Source organism: Lycium barbarum, chromosome 12, assembly GCF_019175385.1.
Source record: "Lycium barbarum isolate Lr01 chromosome 12, ASM1917538v2, whole genome shotgun sequence".
Lineage (NCBI taxonomy): Eukaryota > Viridiplantae > Streptophyta > Magnoliopsida > Solanales > Solanaceae > Lycium > Lycium barbarum.
The window spans coordinates 100952165-100974172 of record NC_083348.1 but is presented as its reverse complement, the minus strand read 5'-3'; the positions used below and the strand labels follow the sequence as shown (position 1 = coordinate 100974172).

At 34.1% G+C, this 22008-nt stretch overlaps 3 protein-coding genes across 5 annotated transcripts; 2 read left to right on the top strand and 1 right to left on the bottom strand.

The window, feature by feature from the left end:
• The first annotated feature begins 1029 nt into the window (after nucleotides 1-1029).
• LOC132623776 (truncated transcription factor CAULIFLOWER A-like) lies at nucleotides 1030-9243 on the top strand. Its single transcript, XM_060338582.1, has 8 exons — nucleotides 1030-1747; nucleotides 6848-6926; nucleotides 7187-7251; nucleotides 7351-7450; nucleotides 7781-7822; nucleotides 8037-8078; nucleotides 8190-8308; nucleotides 8921-9243. The coding sequence occupies exons 1-8, from the start codon at nucleotides 1563-1565 to the stop codon at nucleotides 9036-9038; spliced, it is 750 nt and encodes a 249-aa protein (XP_060194565.1). The 5' UTR covers nucleotides 1030-1562; the 3' UTR covers nucleotides 9039-9243.
• Nucleotides 9244-11183: 1940 nt separating this feature from the next.
• On the bottom strand, nucleotides 11184-16630 carry LOC132622041 (ultraviolet-B receptor UVR8). 3 transcript variants are annotated; one of them, XM_060336554.1, is made up of 9 exons: nucleotides 16146-16285; nucleotides 15467-15638; nucleotides 14745-14938; nucleotides 14613-14660; nucleotides 14052-14124; nucleotides 13686-13857; nucleotides 12152-12583; nucleotides 11669-11860; nucleotides 11184-11481 (listed from the first exon to the last, which is right to left on the bottom strand). In XM_060336554.1, exons 2-9 carry the CDS (start codon nucleotides 15531-15533, stop codon nucleotides 11445-11447), a joined length of 1215 nt encoding a protein of 404 aa, XP_060192537.1. In that variant the 5' UTR covers nucleotides 15534-15638; nucleotides 16146-16285; the 3' UTR covers nucleotides 11184-11444. The 3 variants fall into 3 exon arrangements, with proteins under 3 accessions (XP_060192537.1, XP_060192538.1, XP_060192536.1); XM_060336555.1 differs by having other exon boundaries at nucleotides 15467-15642; nucleotides 16146-16261; XM_060336553.1 differs by lacking the exon at nucleotides 15467-15638 and having other exon boundaries at nucleotides 16146-16630.
• A 1185-nt stretch (nucleotides 16631-17815) lies between these two features.
• Nucleotides 17816-21000, top strand: LOC132623262 (uncharacterized). Its single transcript, XM_060337993.1, has 8 exons — nucleotides 17816-18023; nucleotides 19082-19229; nucleotides 19308-19427; nucleotides 19528-19571; nucleotides 19666-19791; nucleotides 20392-20476; nucleotides 20598-20654; nucleotides 20745-21000. The coding sequence occupies exons 1-8, from the start codon at nucleotides 17983-17985 to the stop codon at nucleotides 20829-20831; spliced, it is 708 nt and encodes a 235-aa protein (XP_060193976.1). The 5' UTR covers nucleotides 17816-17982; the 3' UTR covers nucleotides 20832-21000.
• The last annotated feature ends 1008 nt before the right edge of the window (nucleotides 21001-22008 follow it).

Sequence of the window (22008 nt, the reverse complement as noted above, 5' to 3'; positions counted from 1 at the left end):
CTAAAATATCTTTTCAGTTTACAATTATAGTTAGTTTGAAATTGTTTTCATACTTCAAATTCTGTTAGTTTACAAAACATCAAATTATATGTGCCTTCTTAATACTTATTTCTTGCAATATTTGCTTCCTCATAAATAATTCTTTGAGCCCCCGTTTGGCCATAAGAATTATACACTTTATTCCAGATTTTTTTTTCACTTTTTTCCGGAATCAGCATTTGGCCATGAGAATTCCGAATACAACTTGAAGTTGTATTCTGGTATACCAAAAATTCAAAAAAAAAAAAAAATCAAAAAATTTCACTTTTTTACAATTACATTTCACCAAAAAATACAATTTCAAAAACTATGGTCAAACACAACTCCAAAATTTCAAAAAAAAAATTGTTTTTTTTTTTATATCTATGGACAAACGGCGCCTAATTAGTAAGTTATCTAATTATGTGACCAACTTAAATAATTAATGACACATAATTAAGAAGCAACCATATTAGATGAGTTGTGCTAGAAAAGAGCGCAACACAAATTATTATTTTTTAATTAATTTTTTTTATAATTATGATTACTCTTTACCTTGATCTTGGGCCCGGACTCAACACGGACTTTTAGAGACTAGTATATGAATAAGCATGGTTATAGATAGAATTGACCTTAATATACCAAACCAAACGGTGCATAAAAAATAATTTCAGCAAACTAATTTCAGCATTTACCAATACCAACAATATTACTAACACACCCTATTTAGTGGAATACTAATTTTGATACACTCTTGACTCTACCAAACGGCCCTAACACCTACCAAACGGCCCTAACACAAAGGGCACATACTTGCGGTTTGTGCCACACATAGGAAAAAGAGTAAAGGTGTGTAAGTAATGTGAGAAGGACGTAAAGCGCCGTCAACAGAAGTAGATACAAATATAACTGCACATACAACTAGTCAGTGAGTAACTCAAACAGATGTACTGCGTTCGGTTTCATAAAATGGGTTCCTAGAGGTAGAATCCTAGTCATGTGGTTTGTACCAAAACGGCAAAACCCAGGCTCTTAACGACGCCATTAACCACAAGGCATTACCGCTGTGTCCCATCCAATCAAAAATCGACAACGCAACACCCCCTAAACCACCCTTGTTTCCAATTTATATCATATTATCAGGTTATCTTGCCCTTTCATTTGTTCAATCAAAAATCAACAAGGACACCTCCAATCCCTACACCTTGTCCTCGTGTTTCTTCTCCTCCTTTAATCCAAACAGATCAAATTTTTCATTATTCACATGGTAGGACACAACCTGAATTAGTCCTCTTTTTTTTTCAACCTTCGTGTCAACCAAACTCCTTAAATGACAACCTACATAATTCGATAATACTTGCTTACAACCAAGAACAAAAGCATATGACATAATTATTTTCTATCGGCCACTTTCGATTTAGGGTGTTTCTTCTTGGCTTTCTTGCTTACAAACAAAGACTTTTTCCTTCAGAAACTCACTGGACCGACTAATTCGAATACACATAGAGAGACATAGTCTAGCTAATTCGTGGAAATCATTAAAGATGGGAAGAGGTAGGGTACAGTTGAAGAGGATAGAGAACAAGATAAGCAGGCAAGTGACATTCTCAAAGAGACGATCTGGATTGTTGAAGAAAGCTAATGAGATTTCCGTTTTGTGTGATGCTGACGTTGCTTTGATCGTTTTCTCTACCAAAGGCAAGCTCTTTGAGTACTCCACTAACTCCAGGTACTCACTCACTCCTTTTTATTAGGATCTTGTACTAATCAAGCTGAAAGATACCTAAGTCAACTGATCAAAAACAAATTTATTTTAGTTATACACAATTAACCTAAAAATTAGTCATGATATATATTTCCTTAACTAGTCAACTGATCGAATCTAACCTAGCCAAACTCATGCAGTAATTTCTGAAATTGTTTGTATGTTCAGTTAAACTCATTATACCCTTTGTAAATCAATATGACTAAAAATGTTCAAGTTTCGCCGTTTTCCCCTTTGATGGATATGGTTTCATGTGAGGTGAAGTAATTACTTTTAAACTCTCTTATTTCTTCCAAAAAGTTTTAAGTGATTGATGGCTATGATTCGTAATTATGAAAAGTGATGAAGTACGTACTGAGTTTCTACTTATTAATCTTTGAAGAATTGAAGTTTATTTATGTCAGACGAACCAACCAGGCAAGTAAAACGAAAAGACAGATTTTGTTCTTAAACAAATAAATATGTTACTTCTTCCATTATGCTTCAATTTTTTGTCAGGCTGTCATGTTGGTATTTTGGTTTTTAGATAATTTTGACATTATTACGTTACACAGAGATCAAATGCACCAAGAAAAGAAATTTAAAAGTTCAAATATTGTCAGATGTAGTCAAACATCGATGCATCTGTGATACACAACCTACTGAATTGATCACCAGTGCTTGCTCTTTAGTCTATTGTCTGTCAAAAAACTGAAAAAGTTGTAACTTGTGGGGAGCTTCTGATTATTTGGAAATTCTAATAGGATTAAAGGGAGAGAAAAAAATAGACAACAAAAGCAAAAGCTGAAGAAAGAGCATATTTCATCTTTGAAGCTAAGAGTGTGTTAAATTGAAGAGACCAATAAGACAAATATCTGTCGGAAATGGGGAGTCTAGAGCCTTGTGCCTCTTTGTCAGTTCATTCATTGATAGTACGAGGAGCACTCTCTATGACGTGTACTCAATGACATTAACTTCTACATATTCACAGACAATGTAAATGTAAAGAAATTTTCTACTGTCAGTTCATCTTAAATGTAATTTCAAGTAATTGTCTACGAAAAAAATTTAGTAATTTGAAATAACAAGATAAATTATCTAGTATAACAGATTAATATATTATCATAGAGTAAAAATTCTTTACATTACCAATGTATAAGTTATCTTCCGGTCCTTTGGTCTCTGATAATCACAAGTTAAAATGTTAATCATGTTTGTATTAGAGAGGAAATGGCTTGGTTTTCCAATTGAATATTGATATTGATCCAAATCCTTGAGTTGATTGTTTCTAGGCTATGATTTCATGTTATATCTATATGATTAATATCCTCTTAAAGTTTGTAATAAGAATAATACATATCAATCAAGAATCATAATATATTGCTCGTGATCAGGAAATTCGAACAACTAACGATTACATTCCAAAGAAGGAAACTACACAATTGCTCACACCAATTAAAAACTGCACTTAAGTTATATAACACAAAAGCATATCTTAACAGAGAAGCCTGTAATTTTTATTGGTTAAATTTTAAATTAAGATGTTCTTGAAACTTAATAGGAGAAATTATAAACAATAACATTTGGTGAAAAAGAAATTGTTCCATCCAATTTTGCATGAATATATAGCAATTTGATCACTATCTCATGAAGAGAAAGCCTCTTAAGATTTTTTGGTTGATCATTAATCCATTATATAGAGAGACTCGTTAATAAGGATAAAAAATTGGAGCTTAGACTACAATGTGTTTGTTGGTATAAGATACAATAAAAAGGTAGAAGTGATAACTTGTGCATTGGCCTGTATGAGTGTATCACTGTTAAATGATGAGTTAAAAGACCTAGTAACTAGATTTATTCATACCTAGTATTTTAATTTATGCAAGGCATATCTTACACATAGGGGTGTACATGGATCGGGTTGGTTCGGATTTTTCAAATACCAAATCAAACTAATTGCATCGGGTTTTTAAATTTATAAATCAAACCAAACCAATAAAATTCGTGTTTTTCGATTCGGGGTTTTCTCGGGTTATTCGGTTTTTTCGGGTTTTTTACCAAAAAAGTCTTCATACAAAACATATGACTTTTACTTCAAATATTTCTGTAGTCCTAGTAAGATTCAACTATATAACTAAGATGTTTCTTAAGAAAATAACACAAAATGTGAGACGGATGATGACATTGTATTAAAATATTCAACAAAAAATAAGTATTGCTAATTAATAAGCCATAAAGAAAATGACTTTAATCTAAATACTAAGTTATGCTAAAATAAGTACGGCTAATAAGTATTAATTACATGACAAAGAAAAAACAATTAAACTATGTATTTTTACGCTCTAAACCAATTATACAAAACTAAAGAATAGATATCCAACATTACTGTCTTTCCTAGTGTTAGAATTGAATTTATTTTGTTAGTATTAGTGTTGAGTTGGTTTTGATTTGGACTTTATTTGAGTTACTGACATCTATGGGATATAAAACTTACTGGTATTCAAAATTCTAAGTTCAAGCTTAAAATAATATGGTAAAAAATTTAAGAAATATTTCAAATTACATTACAAATAAATATTTTTATGTATAAAATATTTTAAAAATTGAATACACGTAATGTCGGGTTGGTTTGGTTCGGTTTGATTTTTTATTTTATTTTTTTAGCTAAAACCAAACTAAACCAATTATGGTCGCGATTATTTTTTTCAACACCAAACCAAGTCAAACCAAACCATTAGTCGGATTTTTTTCTCGATTTATCGATGTGGTGCGATTTGTCGGTTTGCTTTGTACACCCCTACTTACACATTATGATAAACATGATTGTGATATATCTTGTCAAATAATCTCATTCAGCTAGAAACAATAAACAAGCCCTTGTAAAGTTAGGCTGGTTATTAATTTATGACTGCATGAATAAACACCTGGCTAGTTGATTTGTTATAGCTGTTAGCAACTTTTTTTTTTTTTAACTGGTAATTGTATTATATATATATATATATATATATATATATATATATATATATATATATATATATATTCATATGAGCAAAACAGTACATAGGTTGTACTGAAACCATATCTACAAAAGTACTCCAAGACTCTACATTTCTACTTCTATATTGAATCTAATAAATCAATAATGGAAACAGTATCATCTGAATAAGCCTGGTTACACCAAAAACAAAGTAATAAAATACAATTCAACTTGAGCTTCTGCACTCCACTCTCTGTACTCTCAAAACATATGGAGTTTCTTTCTTTCCATATTGCCCACCATATGCTGGCAGGGACAATTATATTCTCCACCCATTTTTGTTCTTTGCCTATAATCCTGCCTCTTCCCAACTCTTTAGAGCATCTGAAACTTTGCCAGGCATGGTCTAGGCTATACCTTTGAGATTTAAAAATATTCTCCAAAGCTCTTGTGTAAACTTACAGTGTAGGAACAGATGGTTAACTGTCTCTGCTGTTTCTCCACAAAGGAAACATCTAGAGCATAAAATTACCCCTCTTTTCATCAAATTATCCTGTGTAAGAACTGCTTTCTTAGCTAAAAGCCACACAAAGCAACAAACTTTATGTGGAATTTTGGGTCTCCAAATGTGTTTCCAGGGCCATTTGGTAATCGGTTGAATTGATTGATTCATCATCCTATAAGCTGAACTAACTTTGAACACTCCTTTGTTATTTCCCAGCCACCAAAATACATCCCTTAACTATTCCAATATGTTAAAAAAAATCAGCCACTCTTTGTATCTCCCAATCATTGATTTGCCTTCTGAAAGTGAAGTTCCATCCTTGAGGTGTCTACAAATCAGCAACAGTCCTTTGATGATCTAAGACAATATTGTATATACCTTGAAATGGTTTTCCAGATTACCAGCCTCAAGCCAATTATCCTTCCAGAATCTGGTTTTGACCCCATCAACTACTTTGATCTTGGAATTGCACTTAACTTCATTCCATAAGGCTCTTATGGATCTCCAAAGACTAACCCCATATGGTGTGGTAATCTCCTTATCATCCAGCTATCTTCCTCCTCATATTTTGCATTAATAACTTTCCTCCATAATAGTTGATTTTCATTGGCATACTTCCATAGCCACTTCATTCTAAGTGCTTTGCTCTGCATTTTCATATTTTTTATTCCCAGTCCCCCACTCTTCTTGCCAGTAATCACTACTTTCCACTTCACCAAGTGAAATCATTTTTTTTCCCTTTGTTCCCTTGCCACAAGAATTCCCTTCTGATGCTATCCAACCTCTTGATAATCCCTGCTGGAAGCTGTAAGCAACTTTGATCTTGTATCAAGCTGAAATTAGTTCAAATAGAACATATATCTTTCACTTTGAATCGATATACCTGATTATCTAAATTGCAAAAACATCTCATTCTAAAACCTAGAAGCCTATTTAAGCACTTATGGATATCAATGGTAGAGTAAGTAACCACAACCAAGGGTGCAACCTAATTATCAATGAAGTGTGTTGAGAATAATAATGAGGTTTTAGGTTGAAATTTTACCGAGCAAAAAATACTAGATAATTTTTTCTCACCTAGCCAAACTTTGGCGGACAGAGTTTTCAAGCACCTGTGCCGGTGGAAGGTTAGGTAACATGTGATATATTGAAGTGTGCCCAAGCTAACCCAAACACTATGGTTATAAAAATATAATGGAAGAGTAGTAATTGTAAACACCCTTACTTCAATTAGTAACTGTAAACACCCTTACTTCAATTGTGAAAAGACTAACTTATATTTCAAAACAAATTAAACACTTTGTTCTCTTATACATTAAAACTAACTCTACAATAACTTACAACTAGGTACAATATAACTCAATCCTAAGGACTGAAACTAGTTATGAGAAGTCAGTTTATGAATCCGCTGTCTCATGCTATCATGTTAATTTATTACCTCAATTAGCATTAGTTTGCCTTAGAGTTAAGTCAATGTTTCCAAATCCCAGTACCTTGCTGACACATCATACTAGCAAATTAAAAATCGTACACCTATATCGTACAGTTAAATAGTTCAATTTAGTACTGTCTTTTATTGACCTTCAGAGTGTTTTCTGTGTAGCATGGAAAGTATTCTGGAAAGATACGAAAGATACTCATATGCAGAGAGAGAGTTGAATCCTAATGACTCTGATCCCAAGGTGATATGCAAAATCCTTCAGTTTGCTTAGCTCATTGTTTTTCTTGATTCATCCGTTGTTCAACTTTCACAAACTTTTCTCCAAGCCGAGTCCATGTTGTTAACACATCAATCTCTACAAAAGTTTTTTCTAGTTCAACTACAAATACACTTTTTCTTTAATTTCATTCCGGATATTGTCCAAACGCTTATTTCAGCTCCTCTTTCTTTATTTGTTCTAGATTTGGTATTCCTTTTGACTCTATTGATGCATTGCTGTAGGAAAATTGGAGTGTGGAGCGTCCGAAGCTAATGTCAAGGATTGAACTTTTACAAAGAAATATAAGGTACCCTACTTCACTTCACATATCTATCAGAACTTCAGATCATGTGTAGCGTTCTTGCTGTATTGGTAGAATATCTATTTGTTACATAAAAATGTGCAGGCATTATATGGGTCAGGATCTGGACCCTCTCAATTTGCGGGAGCTCCAAAGTTTAGAACAACAGATTGATACATCATTGAAGCGAATACGAACCAGGAAGGTTAGCATTATTCACATCTTCTCTTATTTTTTTCCTTTTTCCTGATGCTCTCCACATTTGATTATGTAATGCTCATTACAAAAATTACCTTATATACACTGATATTTTAAAATAAATAAATTATATGATTCAAGTATAACATGTTCTAGCATGTAACATGTGTTTATTTTTTTAATCACTAATCTCATATTGTATGAACGGTCACCTATAGTAATCTTTAAGGAAAACTGATAGTTATAAAGACTTACACAATCAATGTATAGAAATTAAACTGTTATCGTTATAGTTCCATTAGCTATTTCTCAATAAGTATGTCACTTGAATATGCAGAACCAACTGATGCACGAGTCCATTTCTGAGCTGCAGAAAAAGGTGCTTGATTTCCATCTCGTTCGACTTGTTATATTTATGCTAACATATATAGCTTGCGATCCCTGCCAGTATGAGGCACAATGCTATTTAACACAGTCAGTAAACAGTCCAACTAATTAAATTAAGCAAAAAATATCACGTATACAGTCACTTCTATATCTGCTTATATTTATGATCTAATTTGTCTTATAAGTAAATCTTCGAATATGAGCAGGAGAAAGCGCTGCAAGAACAAAACAACTTGATAAGAAAGAAGGTATATGCTACAACCTGCTTTTTAACATCTTAAACTAGTAGGTGTTACAAATTTGAAATTCTATCGGTATCCTCGTGGTCTCATTAAAAATATTGTGTGAACTGAAAACAGCTGAAAGAAAACGAGAAGACACAAAATGGGCAAGCACAACCCAACTCAGGCCAAAACTCAGCAACCTTTCATCATGTGCCTCCATCACAATCTCACCAAGTTCCTAACCTAACAATTGGGTACTCTTTCTCTCTCTCTTGATGACTTTTACCTATTGACAGTGCGAACGAACTTTTACAATAACTTTTTGCAACGTTTCTCTCCATCAAAAGGAACAAAGCAACTAATTTTACACTATCAGGTCACATGACCAGATGACTACATATAATTGCTCACAATTCTAATTTTCTTTTGGTGTTCCTGTGAGACTCCTGTTTATATAGAAGATTGTCTCCTTTTTTGAGAATCATGCTTTGAAGTAGGTTCTCTCTTTTTGGTATATCAGGTCTTTTTCCCCCAATTTAAATAAATTAAAAAAAAAAAAAAGTGGATTTAGTGACCTAAAGAGTACTGTATGTTATATGCTATAGCATAAATTACACTGATGTGTAAAAATTATACTGTCAGTGGATATGATTAAATTAAATCCTATAGCTTTATTCCTTTCTTTAGGATGAAGTTCCAGGTTTTATGTTTGATGTTTGTTCAAAGAAGATCTAGTTAAAAGGGAACCAATGCTAGCTTGTCTCTTAATCCGTTTTAAACATGCATGTCTGCCATAAGTTTGGGGTGACCATTTGTTTAAATGTCCAAAAAACTGATAAATGATGGAAGTTTATAATGTCTATCAGTGGGCCTTTTGGAGGAACAAGGGAAATGAACACAGATGGATCGGGTCAAGCTCTCCCTGGTTTTAATTATTCCTTGATGCCACCATGGATGCTCCGCCATGTCAGCAATGGAGGGTGAAAACAAGAAAAACCATTTCCTTCTCTAGAGGAGTATAAAAGACGTACTATTGGAAGTTGTAGATGTAACATTGCTTCTACAACAGCTAGATTGGTACGGTCCATGTATAAGTAATTGTATATGTTCCAAACAATGAACCTTCCACCTTGTGATGTATAAGCTAAGCTAATAAAACTTTCATCCTTCATTTTTAATTTGTCCGTCACTCGAGTCTCTTTCCTATAAATAGAATTAAGCAGCGCAGGTTGTTTAATTGATTTTTTATGTTATGGAATCAGGAATACTATAGATAGTTATTTGTTGTTTCAGGTTGCATTATTCTGATGATGTTACACCGTCAAATGTTCCCTCAAAGGGGATGATATATTGAGTCTGGAGCCTAAAGGGCACAAAAATACACAAAATAAACCAAAAGGGGGGCTGCCTTCCACTATATACCAAAAGGGGTATAACGTGGAGGGGCCAACGTTATACTCCAAATTTTTTCGAATTGTCAGACAAAAAAAAAAAAAAGTAACATATGAAGTCAAGTAGAAACGGCCTATCCATAAGCAGGAAACAATAAGAATTAGAACCTAATGATTTTTGTTTTTCCCACAATTGATCATTTTTTTCTCGAAAACTTTAAGGTTTAGCAAAGATGGAGAGAAATTTTACCATTCGACCATATCCGCATTTTTTTTGTTCTTGATACACAATATATATACCCACATAAGATTACAGTTGAATCAGGATGAACCAATTAACTTGATTGAACAATTCAAAATACTGTCCCCATTCCGAATTAAACAACATCAGTAAGATTATGAGTTATCTCATAATATAGTCTCCGGAAAATTAACTGAAAAATAAAAGCATTCACAAGCAATCAAGATCTAAAAGTCTAGAGAACATACTTGCCGACATCTATAAGAATGTTACAGTTGCCAGAGGGCCTGGTATGGCGAACAAGGATGCCAGCGTTCATTCTCCTATTTCTGTTACCCGGTTCAGTAGCTTTAGTGCACACCTATAACAGGACATTAAAAGAATTTCATATAGTTTAATCAATTATTTTAATCGAAAGTACTCTTAACAATTAGTATAAATAAGGATGCAGCATTTAGGTTTCTCAGGCTTACAGGACAAGTCTTCAAGGGGTTAGTGACGGAGCTCACTCGTGGAATTCCTTCACTTGTACCGGTTCCGATAAATATTATCTCAGATTGGTGGACAGCGCACGATTTACACTATATATATATATATATATATATATATATATATATATATATATATATATATTGTATAACGTGGACTGATCCACGTTATACCATTAATTTTTTTTTTTTTTTTTGACAATTCGAAAAAAAAATTGGGGTATAACGTTAGCCCCTCCACGTTATACCCCTTTTGGTATATGGTGGAAGGCAGCCCCCTTTTGGTTTATTTTGTGTATTTTTGTGCCCTTTAGGCTCCGGACTCTGATTATATTGATAAACTAATTTAGCTTTATAACACTAATCATCCTTATGATTTTGGATATATATCACGGTCACTTCCCTTTGATTTTTTATAACAATTTTAAAATGATAAAACTTTCTACACCATTCCGAAAATACGCTCTCGAGGCATTAATTATTAAATACTTAATGGTGACCCAAACTATATTTGTTTGATTCTCCGTTTTTGTTTTGGATTCGGGTGGACTGTCAATCTGCAGGCGTGGAAAAACTGTGCTATTATGTTTCAAATCTAAAGAAATGATAAGAAGTTTTAAGTCCTTTTATCCTGCAGAAAGTGTTCATGCGTCCAAAAATATACTTCATCGTCGGCTGCAAATATGGACACAAAAATATGATATGTGAAAATTCAGGTTGAAAACTAATTGTTCTTGGAGTACAATTTATTAATTGTTCGCTAGCTTCCAAAGTGCCAAAGTGTTTTAACTCCAACAAACTGATATCGATTTAAAAGTACTCCAGTTATTTGGCCGAAGAAATATAATAAAACTTCAAAGTACCAAAAGATAAATATTCCCATTCGAACGAATTGATTCAAATTTATCACTAAGGAGCACTCTAGCTAAATAGCAATTACAATTTACAATACCACAAACAGTCACTCTAGTTGATATAACGTACTGAATGAAAGGGAAGAGGAACGAAGTTAAAACAGAGTTTACTCGGACTTTCTTAACTAGTTTAATGTTTGGTTAAATGTACATGTTTTCAATTACAATATACAATTCATTTCAAAGTACAAAACCGACCAACTTACATAGTGCAGCACCACACCAGCTCCAGAAAGGAGAATACATTATTCAATGAAGAAATAAAGACACTAGTTTTCTTTATTGTATTACATGAATTCAAGAATCAATCCCAATGGGTGAATAAGTAATATTACACATTAACACCATCGATGATTTCACGGACCAAACTCATCATCATTGAAGTAATGCTCCCTGCAAATGCCAAAACAATAATAATAACAAAATCAATAAATATATTCAATTAATGGCTATATAGAGCACGACAAAAGGAGGGGGGGAATGAGGGGAAGCAACGAAATTTTTTATAACAAGACAGGTTTTGAACATCTAAAGTGCCTGCAAAGTTTGAGGAGTATACATGCTTCACTAAAATTTCTACCTCAATCTTTCACAAAGCCGTGCTAAAGCATCAGCTCCTGTTCGTGAGGCGACATCCTCAACCTCTGAAGCATTGGACAGATTCACCGTTTCTGCAAGCTGAAACTCACACAGCTCCTTCAGCGAACATGCATCAGTCAACACTGCTGAATGTCCACCACCAGCAGCCAATTTCCGGACCTCCCCAACGCACCTGAATAAAATGTACTTAAATAAGAAAGGGATAATTTACATTTTTGGACCGCTCAAGAAAATAATAGCCAGAAAATGTATAGATTTTGTATATTAAGTATAAATATACATATTGTATACACAAGATATACCTATAATATACATAACCAGTGTATATGTTTTGTATATTTTGGCTACTGCCCGCAATTAATTTCGGCCCCCGGGTAAAATATGAAAAAATTCCCAATAAAAAATGATTTTGTATGAAAAGATTTCTAACGTCTAGTCAAGCAATAGCTCTCACGAATCTTACCAATCAACCGGTGATGGATACCAGGCATATGTAGACTTCTCATTAGCCGCTTGACCATAGCAGTTATAACCCCATCCATGTATTCGTCCATCTTTAGCAGAAATAAGTGTGTGTGAATGCCCACAAGCAACAAGTTGCACACCATCTGGAACAACCAGCACTGGTATATTTCGGAGCATCATATCAGATTCATTGAGCTTGCATGAAAAGAATCCATTTAAGGGCCCAACTCCCAATTGCCCAGCCTGACCTCCACCCCAAGCATAAAGAGCCCCTTTTGCAGTAACAGCACAGCTGTGAACACCACCACAGGCAACTTCTTTTATAATTATGCCATCAAGGGCAACTACACGCCTAGGTAAAAGTTCCTTGTCACCTGACTGAAGGGAACAATGGCCAAGTTGTCCCATGCTCCCCAATCCCCAAGTATAGCTGTAGTTAGTCAAAATGATAAAAAAAATAAGTCTGCATGTATCAGTATAAAAGAGGCACTAAATGAAAGCAAACATTCCAATGAAATATGTGATTAAGAAATCAAACAAAAAGAGGCTCAGAACAATTATATCAGCTTTAATCCACAAGCCCTGTGGGTTGTTAAGTCCTAAAAGGTTAATGAGGGGTATAGCAGAAAGATGGCAGGCCATCATGAAGATACATATTGTGAAGCTTGTTATTCATTTGATATGAGGGTCAATGATTAACTCAGACCCACAATGACTCAAAAAGTTTAAATTTTACCATGATAAGTGAAGTTGCACTAGTGGCAAGAGTATCACCAAGGAACCAAAATGGGAAAGGGTTGGTATTGGCTTCTGGTTAGGGGTTTTCAGGAGAGCAGGGAGTCATAGCACAAGAAAAGTTCAATTTTTACCATATATTCGTACCAGCATAAGAAAGAACAAGCGAGAAAGAGAACTTAGTTTTACTATAGCATAAGCAAATGATAGTACAATATTATTAAGGGTCCTTTTGGAAGGAAAATTATTATCTCAAAGAGCTTCGTGATAATGATTCCTGCTTAAATAGGAAATCGCAATAACCAAAACCTGAAAGAGCCTAACCATGTAAACAGAAGAATTAAGTAAGCTTTGGAGTTTTCAGTGCATTCACGCGAATGCATGATGGCTCTTTCTGACCTTCTACAGCTTTTAACATGTAAATTTGTTCTACTGTGGAGGATTTCTCACTGCTCTATCTCTTCCTTTTTTGTATGTGTGTGTGTGTTTATGGTAGTGGTGGGTAGTTAAATGGGGTATTTTCTAGGAATCTTCTTAGCAATGACTGTCTAACAAAATCCTATAATAAAAACCAGAAGCCATGATAGATTTTGCAATTGTAATATTTCAGCAGGGGCCAGGCAACTTCAATGATTCAAAAGAAAATAAGAGAAGTTTCACAAATGGGCAAAACAAATCCTGCAAATCAAGTAGTGTGTATCTTTCTGGTTTATTTTCCCTGACATCCACCTCCACTTGTGCCATGCGGATAACCATAAAAACTTATCTCCATCAAGAAAGGTCCAATGAACACTTACACCTCGCCTTTCTCTGATATAGCTGCAGTATGGTACTCCCCGCATGACACTTGGGTAATCTTCACAAGTTCAGGGGCTTCATCAAGAAATTTAGCATATCCATTAATTACACGAGGGCCTTGAAGGCCTTCAGATGTAACACCTCTGCCAAGCTGACCATATTCATTATAGCCTGCTTTACCAGAGCAGTGACAAAATTTTCATTAATACATAAGGCTGTGTAACCTGATAGAGAATGCACACATAAAACTAAAAATCACATGCAGGGATCCATACACATATGCGCACCGACTTCATTAAAATTACTGAGAGGATATGTTAAGCATAGAATGGTATATAAAGGTGAATTAAGAATGTGCAAATTACCCCAAGCTTGTAGTAACCCTTCTTCTGATAGAGCTACAACATGAACAGCACCACAAGAAACTTGGCGAATAACCTGAATGAATTGAAAGAGCATGCAAGTATCAGAAAATTTGTTGCACACTGCGAATTGTCAAGTCACTTCTTGTATAAAGAAATCCAGAATTACATCATTTGCACGTAATAACCAAAGTATATAAGTTATACATGTATATCTGTATACATGATAGATATTTGCACGCAATATATACAAATAGAATCATAGATCTGTTTGCGGAATATCAAACGTACATCTGTTTGCGGATAAGGTTAATACTATTTAGAACTTGAACAAACCTAGGCCTCAACCCAATAAAAACCTTGCTTTTGTATGGAAAGCAACTTCTTAACAAAAAAAATGTGGGCATAGATTAGATAGAGAATTCAGGAAAAGGTAAAACTGCTAATAACATAAATGTGGCTAGATAAATGGTTATGCCCCACTCGTACCACACAGAGGTGACACATTTTCATGAGAAACAGAGATATGTCCACCAAAATTAATTCTCAAGACAGAGTTGGTACCGTAGAAGGAGCAAAGGCACCCCAAAAGAGTCGTGGGTAGTTGGATCCCTGCATAGAATAACATGGGCAAACAAATTGTGACCTCAAATAAACAAGGTAGCTGTTGAATCTGAAGGTTTTTGTGAGACTGACCTGGTTCTGTCCCCAGACCCAAAGTCTCCGAGCTGACATGGTACCATCTTTTTCACGTGGTTCTGCAATAGCAGCAGTACAATGTGCTCCACATGAAACACTAATAACAAATTCAGATTGTAATTGATTCACTTCCTTGGGATGCTTCCTAGCACTTTCAGTTCCATCACCCAGCTGACCAAACTCGTTAGCTCCTGTTTGAAAGTTTAAAAATTAGGAGTGTTCTATAAATTATTTCATGTTGCAATGAAATATATACACCTCTCTTATACAAAAAAAAAAAAAAAAAAAAAAAAAAAACATGTCCACAAACAAAAGCAGGATCAGACTTCTGAAATCACTTGTCTAATAGTAATTAAAAGTCTAGGTTCTTCCAAAAGAGGTGAACTTTACAAGTAAAATGAACTGTTTAATATCAACTTAAAACGCATAAAGTGGTGACGTCTACTTTGCACCATATCTTTTGAATAAAGGAATATAAAACAACTACTACACCAAGGAAATTACATGGGTAGAAAATACACGAAACCATAGCAAGATTAATAAAGAAACACAGTAAATGACCAACAAAATAGTGCAATGACTTTTTACCAACAAAATAGTGCAATGACTTTTCTTGTTATCAGTGAGAATAGGGTGATGGCTTTTAAAGGCACAACTTATAGCAAATGGCTGACCAGCCGAAGAGGATTAAACTACATTCAGGAAAAACTAAATGATACCATGGTTTACATGAGAACTCATCATTCCTTTGGAAGAAGCCAATAGAAGATTTGCTATCATCATCATCTATACTCCAAACTTCCTAGTTTCTCTCAACCCACACCTGAATATTTTGTCAACGGGATATCCAGGTAATCCATACATATATCACCGATAAAATGCTCTCTGCTCCTGCCTTCCAGAAAGTTTTAGTTTGTGGGATGACATTAAGACCACAAAAGAAACATAAGAGAAAAAACAAAAGTTGGCTTTGTATCCAAATAATTCGCACATTCTTGGGGTACAGCATTGTTGAAAACTGGGGTTTATTTCTGAGACGGTCACTCAACTAATAGTTATTATCTTAGAAAGTCACCTTTCTTCTTGATTCCAATTTCCTTCAACAAAGACAGTGACTTTTTGAGGTCATAACTATTAGTGGAATGACCATCTGAGATATCAACTCTTTCTTAGACAATTTTGATCCATAAATTTATTTGTTGCTTGCCAGATCCAATGGTAGCCTGATCAAACTAAAGACTAAGGTTTCTTTCTTCATTCCACACAATCTATGAAAAAATGATATGATCCAAGAAAAAGAAAAAGAAAAAAAAAAAATACGGCAAAGCTTGTAAATGATCAAGTAACCTCACAGCCAAAAAAGATGGATACTAAAAATGAAGGAAATAAAGGGCAAACCCCATGTAAAAAGGGATCCATCAGAGGCAACAGCAGCAGTGTGTTCTCTCCCACAAGCAATATCCAACCAACGTGAATTAGCACCAGCTGGGCATCCAAATAACTCTGGAGGAAGTTGCTTTGGTATCCTTAAACTCCTCTCTTTACATCTCCGACCCGTTTGACCCGAATGGTTGTAACCCCAAACGTAAATAGCACTCTTGTTTGTCAGACTCACCGCCTTAGACTCCCCAAATATTTCATCAATATCCATTTAATTTAAACTATCAAGAAAATGAATCACAAACTACAAAAGAAATTATCTTTGACTTTGAAAGAAAACAAGGTAATAATAGATGAAACAGTAAGTACGAACAACTTAAAAAAGGGGGTTGAAATTATGTCCGCGAAATATTGAAGAATCTAAGGTTACTGTTTTGAGCTCCAAAGAAATTGGGAGTTGACGGATGACAGGAACCGATTTTTCTAGACCTTTAAATACGTCTAATTTCTAATTGGACTTTAATATATACAGGATACTTTCTAAATTTAAAAATAATGTAATTGAAAATTTTGTTTTATTCTTAATAAATAAGTACTATCTGTATAAACACAAATGTTCTTGCATATTTTAGATTATGATTCTAATAGAAAATTAAATCTTGTACTAGTCAACCTGCGTTATATGTGGGATGGATGGCGTATTAGAGACGGAGTATAATATTTACACAATAAGAAGAAATGATATCTATATGATTAGTATAATTTGAATTGAATAAAATGATCCTAAAATATCTAATGTGTGTTATTTATTGATATTTTCTCGATAAAGTAATATAATTAAAATAACGTTTATAATAGGTCATAGAACCAATCTACTCGTCAAGTAATTATTGGACACGAACTCACGCTTTGATGAAAATTAATCTAATATATCATAATCTCAACATTTTTACATCGCGTTATTAATTAACCGTCACCTTAAGCTTCAATGGAGAAAATACTTATCATTTAGTTGCTTTTGACTTGAAAAGTCACGAGATGAATAAGGAATGAGATATTATAGAATTTACTTATTTGTCGGTTTATATTGATCAAGGAAACCAAAATATAGCGGAAATTACCTTATTTTAATTTGAGTCTATTTATTACAAAAGATACTAGTATTCGTACCCGCGCGATGCGCGAAAAATATTAAAAATTATAGTTATGATAAATTGTAGTATTTCAATTGTCATCTTATTTATTAATGCAATGTACAATACTTAATAACAAAATTTCTATAAAATTAGAAAAGACTGGATGATATAGAGTGCTAGGTTTTTTTCTTAGTCATTTAATAGTAGTTTTATCATTTTTATTTTATCTATTGCTCAAAATTATATCATATTAGTTTTTATGGGTAAAAATCATATTACCCCTTCAATTCTCCTTTAAACTTCAAACAACTTTGTCCAACTTTGAACAATATGTTGACATCCCCCGACCCCTCTGTCTCAATTGAACCTTTTAAGTACCTTTTTCTTCTCTAAATTGTTAACCTTTTTTCTAATTTTCCTTTTTGAATATTATGACTTTTTTCTTTCTAACATATATTATGAATATTTATAGAACAAATAAATATTTATATACGTCTCCTCTTTTATAGATATAGATATAGATTTGGTTTTAATTACTTAAAACAACTGATCACCAAACGGTGGTTAACATAAGTTCGAAGTACACAGCGTAGATTTTAAATTTCCTAAAGCCATTTCCACACCAACCACTACTCTTTTTTTTTTTTTTAATATCTAAGAAGAATACCAGGAGAAGACGTGATTTTAGTTTTGGACCGAAAAAGTCTTTGCAAATTTATATGCTTTCATTGAGTCTACGAAAATTCCCAATTTCCCCGAGGTAAGGCTTTCTCCTAAACTAGTCGTTTTAAATTTGCCAGTTTCTCACTATTTGCTTTAAATAACGTGCTTCACCGGATATGCTTTTCCTATGTTATATCAGAATTTCATTTAGATTTTCTATGGTGAATTTGTTGCCAAATAGACAATTTTTTAAGTGTAAATATGTTCTTGCTGTTCTGTTCTCTAGAAATTTATTTTGGTGGATTAGTTTATTAAGCTGGGAATTTCAGTAGTTAACAGTTTTCTTGGGGATTGGAATTGGGGCTCTTGAGATTTTCTTCATCTTTCTTTAATTCATGTAAGTTTTGAAATCGGCTAGCTGAATTCATATTACCGAACAAATGATTAAAGATCAAAGACATTAAGCTAGAATCGATTTTAATGTCAGCTTAGCCAATTCTATTTTCCTTCTTTTAGACGAGTAAATCAATTATTACCGTCTCAAGCTTCGTGCTTCATACAATAGATATCCAGTAAATTTAGATTCAGTGGTATCAAAATCTCCAATCTCTCATACAAGGTTGGACAGATTGGGAGGGGTGAATCTAAACTCAGATGGTAAGATAGAGGGTCTGTTTGGTATGGAGGAAAGCATTTCTGGAAAATGTTTTCCAATTTTGTCGTGTTTGGTTCAAAAAGTGACTTCTCTAATGGAAGTAGGGAAAGCAAGTCTCATAAATGACATTCCTCATTGATTGGCTCTTCCCCATTCCTACACCCCCTATGCCCCACCTGATCCCCCATATTGTTTGCCTAGATTGTATACAAAAGTTTTTGGGACAACATTTGCTCCTTACTTACCAAACATGAAAAAATAAGTAAGAAATAACTTATTTTCGGGAAAAACAATTTCCAAAGAAAACATTTACCTTCATACCAAACACAGCCAGAGCTTCCACTTTTATCCATCTCGTGTCCGGGCCACAGGATAAATGAAGTGAAAAATAATCTAAGTGATGGGATCTGCACTTAATTATAGTAAAAGATTTATCCCGTATAACAGAAGAATGGTATGAGGCTAGTTAAGACGACTTGTTTCTGAATGTATCTAATCAGGTTCCTGCATCGATCAATGGCCACCAACAGTGGGAAGAAGATTATCCGAATTGATATCAGTTCGGATACTGTGTGTCCCTGGTGCTTTGTGGGGAAAAAAAACCTTGATAAAGCTATGGCGTTAACCAACAATCAGTATAATTTTGAGGTGCCATTTGCTTCTGTTATCTGCACTTCCTTTTCGACTTGTTCCTCTATTTTCACTGGTAATTTTTTTGTTTTGTAGATTAGGTGGCATCCCTTTCTTCTCAACCCTTCTGCGCCTAAAGAAGGTGTTAACAAGAAAGATTACTACAGAAATAAGTTCGGACCTCGCTCTGAACAAATGATGTCAAGAATGTCAGAGGTTTGTATTTTCATCTTTTCTCTTGTTGCCCAAACAACATGTCTTGAAAAGTTGCCTACCGTGTGAATCACTATATTTCAGCCTTTTCAAAATCATGCAGGTGTTTAAGGGACTTGGACTGGAATATAACATGTCAGGACTTACGTAAGTCAGAATAGTCTGTCGCTGGTTTGCCAAAACTGTGAAGTTTAAAAGACTTTTGTGTTACAAAAATAGTTGATTTGTTTTGCGTATGCAGCGGAAGTAGTCTGGACAGCCACAGACTACTATATTTCGCAGGACGACAGGGGTTTGTCAAGCAAAATAATCTTGCTGAGGAGCTTTTTCTTGGCTATTTCACACAGGGAAGGTATATAGGTGACAGGTTAGTGCCTTTTTTTCCTTGAGATTAGTTGCATTAGCATACCTCTGATAAGCAGTGCCGAAATTTAATTTTCTTTTCCTTTACCTTTCTATTGGATCTTTCTCCTGACTTTTGTGAATGATTCACGAGCAGGGATTTTTAAGTTTCTTCCTTGTAATCCCCTCGGCTCAGTGACCAACACCGATATTTAACTGAGCCTATTGCTTACAAGCGAATAAAAGTCACTATGAGCTTTTCCTGGTGATTTCCAGCTCACGAAATGATCTTTAATTAACCGTTCCTAATTAACAAAATCGGTTTCTTTCTTTTTGTTTTTCGCTTCTTTCTCTGTTTTTCGCCTTTTTTCTTTTAGTATTAGTGTTGAGGTCAGGCTAAGAAGAAACTTGTTGCAATTCATTGGTTTCAGGCTTTTGCTTCAGATAGTAAGATGTCATCAGTGTTGATTACAACTATGATATTAATCATTACAGCGATGCATCACTTGTCGATAACCATTTTTCCTAATTTTAGTGTTTTACGTAATAAATATGGTTGACATAGTTGGTATAGAAGGTGTTATTTAGAGTCTAAAGTGACAGTATTTTGACTCTCGACTTGAAGGGAATTTCTTATAGAAGCTGCAAGAAAGGTCGGTGTAGAAGGAGCAGCTGACTTCCTTGAGGATCCCAACAATGGGCTAAAAGAGGTATGTTTCACAACTTTTATTCAATAGTCAACTCGAGAGTCTGTCCCGGGTTGGCTCAGCATTAGAATAGATCACAATTTTATTATCTAAAGTAAACTTTGTTGTTTTTGGGTATGTTTAGGTGAATGAAGAGCTTCAGCAATACTCGTCAAATATATCAGGCGTCCCACATTTTGTGGTATGTAAACGCAATTTAGCACATTGTTCCATAAGCACTTTCGATTTGTTAATTCGCGATAAGAAATTACTAAGCAATTATATTCGGCAGTTAAATGGCAAGTACCAGTTGAGTGGTGGCCAACCTCCAGAAAGCTTCATCCAAGCTTTTCAAGCTGCTTCAAATATCACAGCATAGTTCTGGTGGCTTTTTCTTAAAGTGGGATGAAGTATTCGATTAGTAGTATTATATATGCCTCTACTCTAGTGTAAGACTGTAAGTAAATATTGTGGATGCTTTACCAATGGATGTGAAACTATGACATAATAATAAAATCCACCTAGAAGTTTGACGGTTTGTCTAATAAGTGCTCGTGGTGACTTAATTATCCTGCACTAATTACTTCTGAGTTTTCTATCTAAGTTTGAGAGATTTAACTCACATAATTGAGGTGATACCTGCATATTACCTTTTTTTTTCAAACTCTTGTACATTATATTTCATGGATGCTGGGCAATGTATACAAATTATAGAGACTATATATTATCTGTTATGATTTATTATTGTCCAATATGTCTTGTTGGTTTCATCCACGATTAAACGTTTTAATCAGAGTTCATTTTTGACTCATCGAGTATCATCTAGGGCTGGGCATAAATACCGAAAAATCGAACCGAACCGAATCGAAACTTCAACAAACCGAACTGAACCGAACTAGTTTGGTTCGGTGTTTGGTGTCCACCGTAAAAAAATTGAAACCGAAATAGCCGAACTGAAGTTTGATAAAACCGAACCGAAAAACCGAACGCGCACCGAAATTTAATACATTACCCAAAAAAAAAAATTAAAATAGTCCAGACCCATTAAGTTTAAAGCAAAAAAATCTCAATTGTAATAAGTCCTCTTTTGCATTTGTATCCCTAATTTTTCACTTCAATTGAAAAAAAATCAAATATCCTTAACAAAGAAAGGTAACTAAGATGTCTCTTTAGGATTAATGTATGTCTTTTATGTGTCTTCTTAATTATTCTTACGGTATGTATATAACACCTAGTAATCCTATGTCATGATTATAGTTTTCTGTTCTTGTGTATCCTGTTTGTTTGATTTTGATTTCAATTTATCAGTTTTATGTTTTATTGCTTTTGAGAATATGAATTAGTGTCAATGGAATCTCTTCTAATATTATATCAAAAAACCCAAACCGAACCGAACTTTAAAAAACCGAAACCGAAAGAACCGAACCGAACTAGTTTGGTTTGGTGTTCGGTGTCCACCTTCAAAAAACCGAACCCGAAATAGCTAAACCGAAATTTGATAAACCGAAAAACCGAACGCATCATCACCCTAAAAGTAACAAAAGTCATCGTGCAAC